We start from the raw sequence: 16930 nt of genomic DNA, 5'->3' as shown, positions 1-16930 counted from the left end.
TGTGTGGGGGGTGGGGGGGTTTGCATATAAAATATATGTGACATGTGTTTCAGATATGGGTCAAATAGATTTTTCACATAATTACATGTTTCTTACACTACGCTATTTGATGTGCTAGACAGCTACAGGCAGTGACAAAAAAAAAAGTTTGAATAAATAAATTCTATTTGACCGATGTTTGACCTGAACTATAAGATTTGAGTACAGAATTGACTTTTTGTTTGGTTTGTGGGGATATTCTTGTCCACAAAATTGAAGCATTTGGAAAAGAATCTTGATATTTTATTGGGATAATAATGAAAATAATGAATATTTAAAAAATGTTTGGATAGATAGCGCACTAATTTGTGATTAAAAATCCAAATGCCAGCATTGCTTCACATGGTACACACTTTAGCCACTAGCGAAACAGGATACCCCACTTTTTCAGTAATTGCAATCACATAAATGCAAGTCATTTTAAAATGCTGAGCACAAGGTCTTTCTCAGCATATACAGGTATCTGTGAAGATGCATTACAAGGCCATTATATCTATTCTGCACCTTTTTTGCAGTGTTAATGTGAAGCCATTTTTCCTGTGGATGTACCGTGGGCTCTTACTGTAACTTGGGTATTGTAGTGTTGATATCTTGCAGGCCTTTTTAAGACAGCCAAAACTTTTGGAGACATCAATTCCCTTTGACATGCAGCAAAGGGCAAAGGGACTAGTGTTTTTCATGTCTCTAAAGCCTATTCCCCGGCCAGCGCTTATGGAAATTGTTGGGGAATTATATCTAAGGGGGTTTGAAGCCAGAGCGCTCTGACTCTGCAGTGGTTTGGAGGAGGAGAAGGGAAAGATGGATGTCAAAACAATTCAAGTGTCCCCACTGTGAGGATGGGGGCAGCCAAAGGAAGTTCCATTTCTCTCTGTGGCTCGGCAATATTTTTGCTCTATCTAAGTCAGCTCTGTGGGTTGAATCACTCAAAACACAGACATTACTATCTATATATTCATCTTTTTCATCCAATGGGTGTCTGAGTAAGTTTGTGATGTTTTTTGTTTTTTTTTATTTAAAACCCAAACAAATAAATCATCTCTATCCTCCTCTGGCCAAAACTGTTTTTGAATGTAGTCATCATATGGTTGTTACTATTCTGGAAAATCCTTTGTAAAGAATTTAAGAATTTATTTAATTAATTCCTAATTATCGTGCCATATAGTTTGTACTACTGTAGCAAAGTCATTGTACAGGTTACGCTCTAGCTCTTTTCTGTCCATATCTCAACAGGGGGTAGTGGGTTGACAGCTGAATGGGCATCTTGATTGGCTGGTGTCCACAGGGATAAGCCCATTAAGAGGGGAAGAATGGCAGGGCGACTGGGTCAAGCAGGAGAGCTGATAAGGAGAATAAAGTGTGAAAGATTAAATGAGCAAAGAAAATAAACTTAAAATGAAATTAAGGGGAAGAGGGTATAATTATAAGAGGGCATTCTCTGTAGTTTGTTTTTTAATAATTGAGGCGAGTGGTCAATGCCAGTGTATTGACAATTTGATTCTTTAAAAATAGCGTAGTAGTGTGCAGCTTTGTAATCAATTTGAGGAACAAATTTCAGGTTATACTATCAATTTCCCCGCTGTGAAAAGGGGACACTCTTCAATTTAATAACTGAATAATTAATGTGCATCAGCTCAGTCTATGAACCCACAAATATTTATCTTCATTGTGTTGTCACTGTATCTACTCCTCACAATTTTACTGAAGGACATTAGAGCTAAGAGTGTCGCTTCTGTGGTTTCTGGCCTGTGGACAGACTTCTTCATGTTCACAAATATTGATCAGAACATCCTGCCGTAGAAACAATATACTGTAATAGGCTTTCAAATGGAGTGGTTTTCTATTTGAAGACATTACAAATTTAGCCAGTTTAGCTAATATTTAATATGCACAGACAGGCATGTGGTGCTAAATAGCATGCTTTTCTGCTTCATCAGTACAATCTTTAGCCTGCAGCTTGCCTGCTTGTCTGCCTGCCTAATGCCCGGAGTGAAGCAGCCTGCTGTGCAGAGAGAGAGCCTTTCACTCCACAGTGATTTCTGTGGTGTCAAATATAATTCAACTTCCTTTATTAATATACCGTCGGCTTTTAAACTCCTATGATTGATTACATTTTACTGTATATATATATTGTGTGTGTGTGTTTGCATGTCTCTGGGTGTGCATGCATGTCATCTGTTGTGCATCTGTTCTCTCTTTCAGGTTGTGCCTTTGTCAAGTTCTCCACACATACTGAGGCTCAGTCTGCAATCAGTGCTCTACATGGGAGCCAGACCATGCCAGTGAGTACAGCTCTCTCCCTCACATATAAACACACACACACACACAAAGAAAAATACCTACACCGCACAACACGTACACAGTCTGCCACTTACAACAGTTGTGTGCAATCCACAATTTTTTGATTAAGAGCTGTAAACTGAGTTTTGAAGTTACCCCCAACTTCAAGGTTTTAATCAACTGATAGAAAGTGCGAGCATCCTCATAAATATCCCATTTAAAAAAAACAAAAAAAGGGAAACCGATACAACCAGAAATAACCTTCTGTCTCTTTAATTAACATGGTGCTTTTTTAAAAATTCAAATCTAATTTACAGATAAAACTGTTTAGAATGATAATTGAATTTTGGGTGAGTCATCAATCAGTAGTTCTGCTTGCATAATCAGTGAATATAACTCCAGTGTGAGATTACATTTGCTCGTTATGTAAGCATGCGGTGTCCTCTGAATTCTCTCTATATTGGATTTACTATGAACACCGAAGCTGTATGGCTCATTTGGATGTGTCTCATGTTCAGCCATTGTCCCCGTATACCTGATGGTGTCAAAATAAAAGCTACTTACTCTGCACTCCAAACCTGAATAGAGTTATTCTCTGTGACATCCGGCAAGCGGACAGAGAGTCACGTCCCATATTATACAGACGCCTGAAGTGTACTCTGCTTTTATCCTCATTTTTGTTTTTGAGAATTCTCGTCTCAAAGAAGCAGGGACCCTGAACTCCCTCCCACCCCATCTCACAGGTGTCGTGTTTCACTTTATGATTTCATTATTAATGGTTGCCAATGTGTGGCTCAAGAGAGGAAAGCAGCAAGAAGCACTAGAAGCCAGCTGTGCCATTTTGGTGCAACCTCCGAGTCAATCTAAGTGCAAATGACTGCAGGTCATGAGAAAAGACTCTGGATGTCCATTCTCTGTAGATACCCTACTTCTCTGCTGCTCCATCCCCCTATCTCTGCTAGCTCTCTGCCCTCGCTCGTCTCTCTTTGGCAGCCTCTCGGGATATTAGGCAATAGACTTGTTTACTCCACCTTTCACCACATTGGCTGCTGAATTATTCATCTAACTATAAGCAGGGGGCCGAAGGGAGGGGAGCAAGAGAGGGAGGAGGAGTGAGAGACAGAGAGAGGGAGGCAGAGGGAGAATGAGTGAATGGACAGGATTTATACCTCCTGCTCTGGTAAATTGATTATAGAAATCTGATCAGCATCTCATATCCTGTGGCTGCTGGAGGAGAGGGCACAGTGTGCCTGCCTTGCTGAGATTAGCGAACCACCGGTGCACCATTACGCCTCAGCAGGATAGTGCTATTCAGAGCAAAGTGTCCATCAATGTAGCAAAGATCCTGAAGAAATCTTGGACCATACATCCTGTGTGTCAATTTGAGTTTATTTTAATGGAGTCAGAGCTGCTAAAAGAAGTCAAGTACAAGTGCAAAAAAGTGACGCATTAATCTAAATTGATTAAATGAACAAACGGATAGAGACAATTGACAGCTACAGTACAAGATACATACTGTACTGGTAAAGGACATCCATTGCCTCCAGCTGGCAACTGTTTTAAGCAATCGCCTCATTCGTATTTCTTTTGGGCTGATAGAAATGTTTAATTGTTCTAATGAACTAAGACAAACTGAGCCAGCATACACTATGTATATGTGTATGTGTGTGCATATTTGCTGTCACACCAAGGCCGTAGCTGATGAGCAGACTCAGAGAGATGACCATGATTAAAGGCCGGCCAATAGCCTCCCTTGCCGAGGTGTTGAAGTGCACCGAATATTAACACTGCAACTAACTACAGCACTTTGATAGATCTACTGCCAATCCCCCAAAGCGTGAGCACTGGCTTCTTAGAGTTTGAGGTTGCACACATACGCACACATGAACGAATGTGTGTGCATACATAAACATCTTCAAATAGAAGCACTTTGCGGGTATGCATGAGCACACATACACACACTTTCTATATTGCTCCTCTTTCTGTTTCACTGTCACATGCTCGTACAGCCACGGGCTAGGGTCAAAGGCTCCCTGACTGATCTTATTTTCCAGCTCGGAGGACTTGAGCTGAATACATTTGAGCTATTCATGTAGAGGGAGAGTGGGCATTTTTTATGCATTATATGTGTGAGTTGGGGAAGAATGAGAAAATCTGCGTGTCCTATGAAGAGTGTGTATACATAAATGACAGTAGTTTACGTCTGCATACATGTTTTGGGGAGCGGATACTAATTACAGCATACATGAGATAGTGTAATTGTGTGAATTGTAGGAGTGCATCAGCAGGGCAAATGTAAGGCCTTAGTTGGTTGCTCCATCACACTGTCTCTTATCATATTTCAAGCATGCATACCTCCACGTCTCATACACACTGCCACCATCCCTTGGCCTCCCCTCGGCTTTCACGCACACACTCTACCACAGTTCAGGATATGCGTGGCTCAATTAAACATTTAAACGCTAGAGCTGTAAAGCAAATTGCAGGGATTCAGCAGGGCCGTGTAGGAAGTAAGTCCTGGGACAGAATTACACATAGACAAGGGGGGTGGGGGTCAGGTCCGTAGAGCCGTGCTCATTTTCACTCCGTATCCACGTCAGCTCAGCCTGGGTTTCAGGCTGTTTCAGCTGACAAAGGCACTGAGATAGAAACACTGGAGCAGGATGATGGAAGGATAAGAGCAGAACAAAGGAAAGCAAATGAGGTAAAGTTTGCATAGAAGACAGACTCGGATGAAGAGAAGAGCAAAGAGGGTTAAGAAAAAAAACACCCAAATGTGATTCCCCTGTTGCCTGATCTTCTCTATTACTTCAGACAGTGAACACACACGTAAGCATCATGAGTGCCGGGATTTGATACTCAGCAAGACACATTGTTTTAATGTACAGATCAATATGTCATTATATGTCATACTAATGAAATGGAAGGCGGAAAGACGAAGCTTCAGCAGGTGCCGTAAATAAATGCTGGTTTCAGTCAGAAAACAGTAACGGTCTCATTGTGTATTCAATGAGATGCAGAGTTTTAATGTCGGTGTTTCACAAGGATGATAGATCTTTGCGTTGCTACTCATTAAACAATGTTCTGCCTTTTTTAACTTACTGTTTATTGTTAAAGATTTGTCATTTCTACCTAGGCAATTTAAATTCTAATAACTGAATATATTACAGTCATCTGTTATTTTACTAGTCAAGCTCAAAGAGGATGTATGCTTGTATAAATCCACTGGCTACTTGGGGTGGAAATATTGGAGGCAATACCTTATCACTACAATAAGATTTGAATAGCATTTTGGAACATGCAATTTAATTCTATGTGTTAGTGGTGGCACAACAGGGCCGTCATAATTTTCCATTTTTTAATGTAACAGGAAAAAACTTGAAAAGATATGTAAAACTCTCCGCTTAAAAAAACATGTTAAATGGTGTCCAGATAAACAGCACACACAGTTTGCACTCATATTCTAAACAACTACACTTTTATGTCATATAATTATGGAAAGCAAAGTGCATGGAGTATGACGTCGTATGTCGTGGAGAAGCAGGCAGCTTTACTGGCGTTATACTCTGAGTAACAAAGGAAAAAGTATTCATCTCAACAGTGACTGCACTCTCCATCATAGTCATTATATCACCAACACAAGCAGTGATGACAAAATAATGCCTGATAGCTGTAAGAATATTGAAATCCATTGTATCAAAAAGCTATCATTGGGATCATCTTAATCCCCGAAGGTGTCTATGCATGCCTTCATTTTGGTGTGTTTGTGCTCACGTTTGAGTGGACTGGATCATAATATGACTAACCCACAGGGATCGGGACACCATTAAGCTCTTCTCCATGTGACACCATGAAACCATTGCAGGTTTCTCTTGGTTGTATAGCTTCATAAGATACATCTTTCTTCAAGCTTTACTCTGAACTAATGCAAGCAGGAAGACATTTAAAGTTAAAGAAATATGAAATTAATAGCTGGGCGTGCAGCTTTATCTTCTTTATTCACATGAGGGTGTGCAGCTTGGACAGACACCAAGCCTCCTTGGCAATGAGAAGGAACTGTAAAGAGGCAGACTTTCTTTTTGGTTCTGAAACTCAGTGGTGCCTTTTTTATCCTCCCTGTTTAACTCCCTTTCCTTCAGTGGCTCTCTAGGCAGCTGGGAGCCGCCCGGCAGGGGGATTCTGCTCACACTTGGCAGCTTAAAAATTTAATGAGACTTTTACTTCACACTTCATCCTCCTCTCTTTATAGCAATGGAGATTCTGCTCACTGATATTCTGACAGGCCTAACTGGGAAAACCTTGGAGATAAACAAATGTGGCAATAGATGCTTAGCCAACAGCTATACGATTCAGGTGTTTTAAGTGGGAGGGCAGATTCACTGTATAGACCTTAAACAAAAGCTTTGCCCAGAGTAGGACATACATGCAAGAGTATTAAAAATAATGGCAAAAGGCTCTTACACAACCAGACAGGTCAGTTCACAATTACCCACATTTCTATTATCCAGCACGTTCCAGTCTAGTTCTAGCTGGAAAAGAGGCTGACTGCATAGTTCCAACTTAATATCCTCAGATTATATATCTCAGCTTTCCTCCAAAATTTGAAAAGCAAAGCAGGACCACTCAGCTCTTATTATCAAAGAGGATAGGACTTTAATAGCTTTTTTTTCTTAATTGTAAGAGAGAGTTAAAATATTCAACTGCACTGCCCTGTCCTGGATGCTCCCAAAGTTAAACCTCATAATAAAGTTAATGATGCAGATAGAAAAAATCTGGACAGACACAACAGGCAAACACTAAATCTGCAGCTGTGTCAAAGTTAACCTTGAAGTGACTGAGCATAGTTTTAATATTGCTTAAGAGATTTACAAACAGAAATACAGGTAGAAAATACTCTTTATATGTTGGTCCGTCTCGTCATTATTGTTTAATAGTCAACTGGCCCACCGGTCCGTCAATCTCTCAACTAACTAGGCAGTCAGCCATTCAGCCACTATCCAACTACCCACTCACCTACAATCCTTCAAAGCTGTGATTCAAACGGTAAGCATGCCAGCAGGAGAAGAGGGCTAGGGGGAATATTGAGAAAAGTGGGGAGAAAGGGAAAAGAAGAGGATAAAATCTATATGCTACAGTTGAAAGGTCCAGTGCCTGTCTTTGAACATCTCCAGCTATCTGCAGATGGCTTAATAAGGATACTTTCTGAGACCTTAGTCAGGTAAAGCAAAGAAAAGTGGCTGTAATGCATTATGCAATAGTCATATTGAGCTAGCATTACTGTTGTCATTTATAAAAAAAAGTAGTTTCACCCAAATCCACCCAAACCAAGAAATACCTCTTTAGCCTTTTAAAAACCCCAACCCCCAACCTTCACCAGTCACTACTGTTATTGACAATCTTGCATCAATTTCAGGGGGCCCCTTATTGTGACTGACACACAACCTTTCTACACTGTCAGATCAGAGTAATATTTCGGCCTTTTATGTGGATCGATTGGCCACTTTGGGGGCGCAGAGGGGAGGAGAGGCGGAGCGCACAAAAGGTCAACTGTAGCGCTAAATCATTTGAAGATTCTTAATGAAGGGTGTGTGGCAGACACACCTGCTGGTTTCATTATTGGGCTGCAGAAAGAGGTAATAGTGTTGATAAGGGATGGATAGCCAGAGCTGAAAAGAAGAAGAGGGAGGCTAAAACAGGCTGAGGACAGAATCAGAAAAATTGCCTCAAAAAGCAAATTTTCTTTTAAGAACACTTTTACCAAGGTCAATCGGTGCTTACTGGTACCACTGCAAATTGTAGCTCTTACTTCAAATTATTGTACATTGCAGATCTTTTAACCTCGTGTGTGGGAAGGAGCACCAAGGTTACACACTGTATATGTACCACAGGGGGAAATCTGGGGGAAAATATAAAGTATTTATGACATGTGGACTAAGGATGCCTTGCCCCCGAGTGACTTTGTACATACAGTATGTTTAACACTGATTGAAGGAGCTGAGGGTTTCTGTCTGCACATCTGCCTACAGAGCTGCTCACTCAATATATCAAGTATAATATTTTTATTCTTTACATATCCCTGTTAAGTTTATGTATGCCAGCTGCAAAATAAGGAGGCACGATCCTCTCTCTGCAATAATACAAATGTGCAATGATGTTGTATTAAGACGGCCCAAAAAAAAAAGATACTGACATGCAATTAGATGGGCTCACTAAGTATTGATGTTAACAGCGGTTGTTGTTGCTAATGAACCTGACATACTAAGAGATCAGAAATAATAACCAATAACATTATAACATATGTATTGGACTTTTTAAGCCTTTTGTTAGCGGCCGTCTTTACATATATTTTAAGTCATATATTCAAATGATTCCCTTAAGTACCTCGAAACCTTTGGGTTATATAGGATTCACACTTAAAGACTGAGTGTCTGCTGGCACTCTGAAAGGTGCTTGTGATCAAGCAGGGTTAAGTATTCATGCTCTCTGATTTTCTGTTCCCTCTACCGCCTCAGGGTGCTTCCTCCAGCTTGGTGGTCAAGTTTGCCGACACAGACAAGGAGCGCACCATCAGACGTATGCAGCAGATGGTTGGCCAGTTTGGCATCTTCAACCCAGCCATCGCCCTTCCCTTCAGCACCTACAGCTCTTACGCACATGCGGTGAGTTGGAAAAGACATATGTAGCACACTCAGTATCACTCAAATGGACAGAAGATTTATATAATTGCCTAATGGTTAATAATGCATGATATGCAGTAAACATATGTAGAATATGGGACACATACAGCATATTTGTCTTGTTCTACAAAGTCCTTAAATCTGCTTTAATCATATTAATATAATATTCATATTAACATCTTTAATCATATTTAATAATAATGATGTTAATGTGTATGTGACAGGTATCATTCAAAGGTGCAATTCAGCATCTTTCAGCCTATTGTTTTTGTTTAGGAATGTATTTTCAACAACACCATAAAAACCTGTAAATCCAACAGTACAGTAGCTGTCAAGAACCAAACAACAATGCCAAACAAAGTTAGCGTTTTGCTTGTGAACATAGTGGAGCATTTAGCAGCTAAAAAGTCTGGTATTTCCCACAGGAGTTAATGGAGTGCAAACCAAAGCTAAAAGGCAAATACTAGGCTTCATTTATCAGGTGGCCAGAAACACAACTTCAAACAAATGCTAATGTTACTCTGTATGTGCTCGATGTGCGGATAAACAACTTAAGTTTGCCATTTCAAAAAAAGGTGATAATATGTCAGTGCTGTGTTCACAGCTTGTTTCTGCTGCCCCCAAGTGACCAAAAATGTACAGGTTTAACTCCATCCGTTAAAACAATTAAAGGCATTCGATCTCGTGCATGAATCTTTTTTATTTTTTTTTAGTTTGTTCTTGCACAACGCAATAAGGGGAAATTGGGATTCAAGAAACTCCCTTAACTGCCTAAACTGTTCACAAGGAGGTAGGCGTTTATGAAATATGGTCATTAGCATAATCCACACCCCAAAAGCTGACATATAAATCTCCATGTTCTGCTCAGTTTCATTCACAAAAAGTTCCTCAAGAGTTAAAACGCTGCGCAGCTTCAAGTCCTGCTTTCAAAAATCAGAAGACAAATACATCACCATTTTAGGAGTGGCTGAATATGAATGTAACAAGTCACCAGAGCAGCTCTGCACTGTGGCAGAAATAAAGAGGGAATGCCTTGATATGAAGTTAGATGCTAAAGAACGGTTTTCTAAAACAAATTGCACTGTGATGAAAGGTGATCATGTGACAATCACAGAGGTATTAGAGGAGAATATTATAGTCTGCAGGTGATGTTACACTGTCAGCTGCAACACAACATGATACTAGACAGAGAGCTGCAGAGAGACACAGAGACAGCTGTGTCAGTGAGGGACAACTACTGAAATATAGACGTTGCAGTGATAATGAAAATACGGTAAATATAATATGTTTATTTATTTGTTTGACTTATATAGTCAGTTTTTATTTATTTCGGTATCATCTTCAAACTCAAATTGAATCTAAATTAAGATATTATAATTATAAGTCAAACAAGTGAAGAAAGGCAGAGATGACCTGTTCAAAAATTATAAATGCCACAAATGTTCCTATGTTACTAGCAACACATCTGTTTGTATGAGTGCTTCTTTAACGAGGCCCATTGTGTGTAGAATTTGCATATTTTTGAATTGAAAGCCCCCCAGAGGTAAAGTATGAAACCCCTCCTGTGGATCCTGACCAGGGACAATGAGATGAATGGACTGAAAGCAACACATTGACTGCACTAATCTCACCGGGATTGTCTCATTTTTCTATAAACAAAAATTTATGCCATCAGCGTAACATGAGAGACCACATAAAAATCACACTGTGGCTTTTAGTTGTAAGCTGATGTTGTGTCTGCAGGAACATGTTTTCTGATCAGTACCAAACACATATTGTTGACTTATAATCCGTGCTGGGCTGATCGGGGGCATTGCTGAGGTTGACCATTGATGGGTTAGAATTCACATTACACTCTGGACAAACACAGTAACTCTGAGTTTACCTTTATACCTTTAGCATAGCTGTAATTTGGTCCAAACAGAGAGACCTTCAAGAAACTGCACTTGTTTCTTTATTGTGATCCCTTCTTAGTAAACATTATTATAAGTGAAAATGAGCTTACTTAACTATGATCACTGCCACCACCATCACTTCTTCCTCCTCCCTTCCTTCTAAGCAGGGCTGCAATGACATTACATCCAGGCTTTAACTACCCTCAGCACATAGGCACATACACATTTAGTGAGCCTGTACCTGCTAACCCTTTCATCAGTTTCCCTCTACCCTCCTACCCGAATTGCCCACCGTACCACCAAGCCCCCCCTTCCCCTTAGGGCATGGCACCATACAGACACACACGCACACACACACACACACACACGCACGCACGCACGCACACACACACACACGCACACACACACACACGCACACACACACACACACACGGACGCACAGCTCTTTGATGAGTTCAGACAGTCTATGCAGTCCCTTTCACCATGCGCCCCCTCTACCCTCTATCACACTGCTTCTCTACCTCCCCCTGTCCCTCCCTCTGGGTCCATAAGTTGCTTCAGGGGCCACAGTTGACTCAGAATATCCCATGGGCAGCTGCACACAAACTTTCTTCTACCCTGCTGAGGCAGAGCATGAGCACGCACACCCACATGTGCACATACATGTACATGCATATGCTCAACCTACTTGAAGCAGGCTAAAATGAATTTAGGAGAATCTCTCCATCCAGCACCAAGATAAAAACCTTGGCCTTTGTCACAACACACTGCATAAATCCACATTAACATCCAGAGAGTATTTATTTACAGAGTAGGAAGGACACAAATTCATTTTTCCTGCACTTATTTGGATGTAAAAGATAAATATTTTTTCGCTGTTTCTAAATGCCAGGATTAATTGTTGATGTTAGTCAGGTCTTGGGGGGCTTATCCATTTCCCTCATTTTCATATCACAGCCATGGGACCCAGTGTGAAATGTGCAAATTGACCATCCCAGAGTAATTGCGAGGCCATCTCTTGTGCTCTCTCCAGTAAAACTCCCACCTTCATTACCATTCATGAAATGCAGTCCTTTCCCAGGAAATGTGGAGAAATGCAAATGTTTAAGGGGTGGTGGAGGCAGTGGCGGTCTGCGGGGAGACCATTGTGCCCCGCTCAGGTTGGCCATGACTCTTATTTACTATGGCAGAGACCCGTGTCGACTCATACAGACACACACAAGAGTGTATACACTCAAACACACTGTGCAGCAAATGCTCTTTCTCTCTCTCTCCTCCCTCTCTCTCTCCCATACACACATAATATGACAAAGAGCAGGATGATGCTAAGAAATTGAGTTCCAAGTGAAAGTAACAAGGGCATGGGGGATACTTGAGCATTAGGGAGAATCAATTACCATTAAATCTAAAGGAGAAATTGCATGTATGTGGTTTCTCGACACAAAGATTATACAGCATGAATGATGTTGGTGAAGGTGAAATTCTCCTTGTATTAATATTATGAATCACAGACTATGGATGCCATGTACCTAGATATAATGAATTCAGCAAAATAAAGAAAGTCAGTGGAGAAACTATGAGGCAAGGCAACCTTGGAGATAAACTCACCCCAACTTTTGATAAAGTAATGAGTTCACAAGAGGCAGTAATGGATTATCAGCAAGACTCTTGTCTTCATATCTTGCTAAAGACTTATTTAATGAAACTAAATAGTGATTCGGAGTGCTATGGTAGTGTGCGCATTAATGTGGAATAAAGAGAAATATACTTATCTTTAGGGTGGGTACCCAGTTTGCACACATTAGATTACATTAGAGTCTTTGGTGCTGGCTGCATGCACATGGTGTGCAGCCTTGATTCCCCTGTAGTCACCGGGAATATGCTGAAGTGATACAATGAATGTTTCTTTACGGCAAGATAAACTACACATATTCCCCCAAGACGAAAAACCTGCAGTGACAGAAAAAAGACTTTATCTCCAAAGACACACTACATGTTCGCCTACTCTCCATATACACTGGCCAAGAGAAGAGGAGGTGGCACAGTATAGAATACAGACGTGGGGAGAGATGGTATATATAGCTATAACCAGGGAGTACAGTAAATGGTAAATTCAAAGAGCTACCTCTCCACTACAGCAGTGGATAGGATTAGAGTTGAGCTGACAGCCAGTAAATTGGATTTTAGTCAAACCAGGAGAAGGAGGGGGCTCTGAACACAAATTGTAGGGGTACAACACTGACAACATATGCCAAAAATGAGAAATGTGCCATTTTCTCGATAGACACAGACACTGCTGTGCTCTGACAGGAGACATCCTATTTGCAAAAAGGTGATTTCATAAAACACAAGCAGGGGAGAGCCAGAGTGTGATTCCATGTTTCATTCCAGTGTTAGTAGTGAGTGATAATAGTTCTCCCATGAATCGCTGAATACAAGTAATAAAACCAGCTTTTATTACCTTTTGTATTCCCCCTCCAAGACACAAACATCATATTTGTTCACAATTAGATATGATTCAAGTTGCTTTTGTACCCTACTCTTCTAAAGCCATGGATCTTTGTGAAGACAGCCATTTTAGCTTTTCTTGGTCTCTTTTTAGGTGGAGGGCTATACAGTGTCCGAAGACTAGAGAGAAGTTTTAGATTTAAAGTCACCTCCAGCACTGCGGCCCTCTTACCTCCCTAAAAGATGCATCAGACTGTGTGTGTGATAGATAAATGAGAGGAGAGAAACTGGTTTAACTTGGTGCTAATAGTGACAGTGTGTGGGTGGATGATTTCTGTAAACTCACATTAGGAAACATCTCCCCCTGTTGGAGAGGTTCACATTAATTTTTCAAAATAGCACACTCAAGAAATGATGGTAGAAGATTACTGAATCATTTGGCTGTACTGTAAACTTCACACACACACATAAACACACACACGGGCATGTATGTGACCGGCTATAGTTGTCTTATACTTGTGTGGACCAGCTCTTTACAGTTCCATAATGTGTCTTAGCACAAACACACACACACACACATATTACAAAGTTCATAAGAGATGAAAAAAGCTATTAAATCTTCCTGTGGAAATGCAGCCTGCTAGCATGTGGGTAACAAATGAGGCCCTTCAGCTTCAGTCTTCTGTCCTCAGTCTTTTAGTTCACCTCATTGACCCACAGTCTCCCTCTCTCTCACATTTTTTCAACCCTTTTCACCTACTTTGCCTCTCTTTGTCTCTCTCTCCCCCTTCATCCCCAGCTGGTTGGGCTATAAGGGGTCACATGTGACAGTGCTGAGAGTCAGCGAGTCACAGAGCAGCGCTACGGAGATAATTGCCATGTGATAAAGAGGTGATTGCCTGCTGGCACCAGGAGAGAGTAATGCCATCAGGTTGCAATAAAAAAGCAGATGTCTGACACTAAATGAATGCTGCTGGAGCCCAACTTTCTTTGCTCCCTTTCATCTCCTGTGTGCTTCTCTTTTGTCCCTCTTGTTTCCGTCTGCCTTTTCTTCCCTCTTCCTTTTTTTTTACCAAGAGGAAGCAGAAAAGGTTGTGTCTGTGATGATGAAGACTCAGTTCTGCTCATTCTCCGCCAGAGACATTTGCTATCTGCTGGTTAGTTCATAAATAAAGAAATGGGAATGGCTTTTGAATATAATGCCTTTGAAATTTTGAAAAAGAAAAAAAAGGAATATACATATGAAAAGTAAAATGGAATGACTTTGAATATCTCTGTCAACATAACTAATCTGCTCTGTGCTCTTTATTTTTTTTTTTATTTTTTTTTTATCAGAGCCAGTTTATAATAACCAGTGGATTCCAACATAATTACATGCTTGAGTTTCCAATTTGCTACATTTTAATTTGGAACGAAGCATCAATGAATGCCAGAGTTGTTATCCATGACAATCTGACGGATGGCATTAAGGATTGCATTTTCCAAGACATGCATTGTCGGAGAGGCTAGTATTTCAGAGTCGCTTGTATACATTTGTGTTTCATTATTACTCCATCCAGGCCTGCACCTTGTTTAAGGCCACAGGACCCACAACGAATAGGCTGAAAGCTCATTAGAATCAGCCTGAAACCTCCGGTCCTTGCTGAAAGCTGCAAGCACAGCCCTAGAAGAGACAAAGAAACAGTGAGCGGTGTGACAATGTATTTATTCTATAGGCTAATACCAGCCCAGTCAGACCCTTCATCCTGATGTCCAACCCTATTCATGTCCTAATAGGGGGGGGGCAGTCACAGGATTGCCAAAGCAAGGGAGCCCCAGATCCTCTAGACTTCTTTGTTTGTTTCTCTGTCATTGCTTTTGTTTAGTTTCTTGTTCCCTTGCTTTCTTTTGTAGCTATGACCCCTTAAAAGCTCAATTAATCTTATTTGGAAAGGAATGGATGATCCCCATTTGTCACGTTGATAAAATTATGCAAATGACAAAAGGCGTTAATAGATAGCAGTGGCAAGGTATGCTGCTAATGGATGAGATGCCAGCGCTGGGCATTCTACAGCGGGACAGCCGCTTTCAGGTTACCTGACAGGGGCACTGAGGGAAAATAATTGGCTTTTCTGTTGCAGGGTCCCGATGCAAATACAAGCAAAGTGGCATTCTATAGTGTCATTGTCTCACAATATCGTCATTAGCATTAGTGCCTCTGGCAGAAGAGTTTGATTTCTGCTTATACAAGTCAGTCTCAGGCCACAACGATCATCGCCTCTCCTGACAAACAGCAGCTATGCAGTATTAAACAGATGCAGAGACAGGGGCAAGGGGTTGGTCCAGCTGTGTTTGTATTCCTACGCCACACAGGTCTGCATGCCTGATAGGCAGCTACATAGCCTGCAAAAGAGTATTGATTCCCTAGATAAACCCACTGGTTCACAAGCTGCAAAAGCCATTGTACAGTGATGGATTTTTTTCTGAATTAGGCATTCAGCATGTGGTTTGAACAGGGAGAATTTAAGCTGAGTGCAGAAACTCAAATAGTCTCTATCGCTCTTCATGCATGTTGCGTATTTGTGTGTGTGTGTTTGTGTCCGCATGTCTGAATAAACACTCAGTGGGCTGCATTGGATGGAAAATAATTTCAGTTCTCCCTTCTCACTTCATGCTAAGTAAATGCAGAGTGAATGAAAGGCTATTGATTCGATCTCTTTGTGGGATTGTCCAATGGGTGAGAATCGACTGCCATTGCAACATTCTGACTAACACACTGTATTACTAACATGGTCTGGAATCTGAGTTGCTAGCTATGCCTGCTTTAAAAACACAGTTGAAATGACTTAGGGTGTGGATTAAGTGACATCTCTAAACAGAATGTCATTCTACTTGCCAAAAAACACAATGTTATTTGGCAAAGCAAAGCAAAGCAAAGACTGTGGCCATTTAATGAAGCTCTAATCCCAAAAGTATTCTGTTTGCGAAATGCCCTCTATTTTGGCAAAAGTAGTCCAGAGACAAGCCTTGTGGTTTCAGACTAAATCATAGAACAAAGCAAATTTGAAACTGGATGAATCAGTCAGGCTACAAGCAGCAGTCATTACAAATACATCAGAAAAATTAGAGATGAGTCGTCTGTGGCAATTCTATACAGTCAAACAGCATTGTGAAGTTTGACAACTGTAAGGAAAAAGCATTGCAACTCTTCTGCAAACTTTGCCTGTTCCCTGAGCACAGAGATAATGTGCACATGTCAATGCCTTGATTTGTATGAGCCCAACAGACAGCTATTAAATCGTTTCTGCAGCTGGTGACAGGCTTCCTGCTGGGAGGATAGACAGATTCACTAAACATAGGTTGACAGGCTTCTTTTTTCTTCCCTTTCTTTTATTCCGCTCTACTTTCTCTGTACTTCCCATGCACTATCCATCCATCAACCTCAACATACATCCCTCCCTCTGTTCTGCCCTTGCTGTGTTTCTCTCCCCACTCTTGCCCCCCTTCTCCCGCCTTTGTCTGACTTCTTCCCAACTTACTATATTTTTCATTACAATCTGTCCTCCCCTCACCTCTCTGGTGCCCCGTTCTCCCACCTGCTCCCTCACACACCTC

The 16930-nt window shown here is 41.0% G+C and overlaps 1 protein-coding gene across 50 annotated transcripts in view; it reads left to right on the top strand.

The window, feature by feature from the left end:
- The window catches only part of celf5a (cugbp, Elav-like family member 5a), a 178502-nt gene that overhangs the window by 148341 nt on the left and 13231 nt on the right, over nucleotides 1-16930 (top strand). For 30 of the 50 annotated variants that reach the window (XM_053322929.1, XM_053322904.1, XM_053322925.1 and 27 more), the window contains 2 exons: nucleotides 2239-2318; nucleotides 8829-8975. In XM_053322929.1, coding sequence (XP_053178904.1) covers nucleotides 2239-2318; nucleotides 8829-8975 — 227 coding nt within the window. The remainder of the gene's footprint in view (nucleotides 1-2238; nucleotides 2319-8828; nucleotides 8976-16930) is intronic. The other 20 variants (XM_053322930.1, XM_053322905.1, XM_053322928.1 and 17 more) reach the window with 1 other exon arrangement.

This window comes from Scomber japonicus, chromosome 7 (assembly GCF_027409825.1).
Source record: "Scomber japonicus isolate fScoJap1 chromosome 7, fScoJap1.pri, whole genome shotgun sequence".
In the NCBI taxonomy this organism is placed as follows: Eukaryota; Metazoa; Chordata; class Actinopteri; order Scombriformes; family Scombridae; genus Scomber; species Scomber japonicus.
The sequence above is the reverse complement of the archived record's forward strand: the minus strand, read 5'-3'. Positions and strand labels throughout refer to the sequence as shown.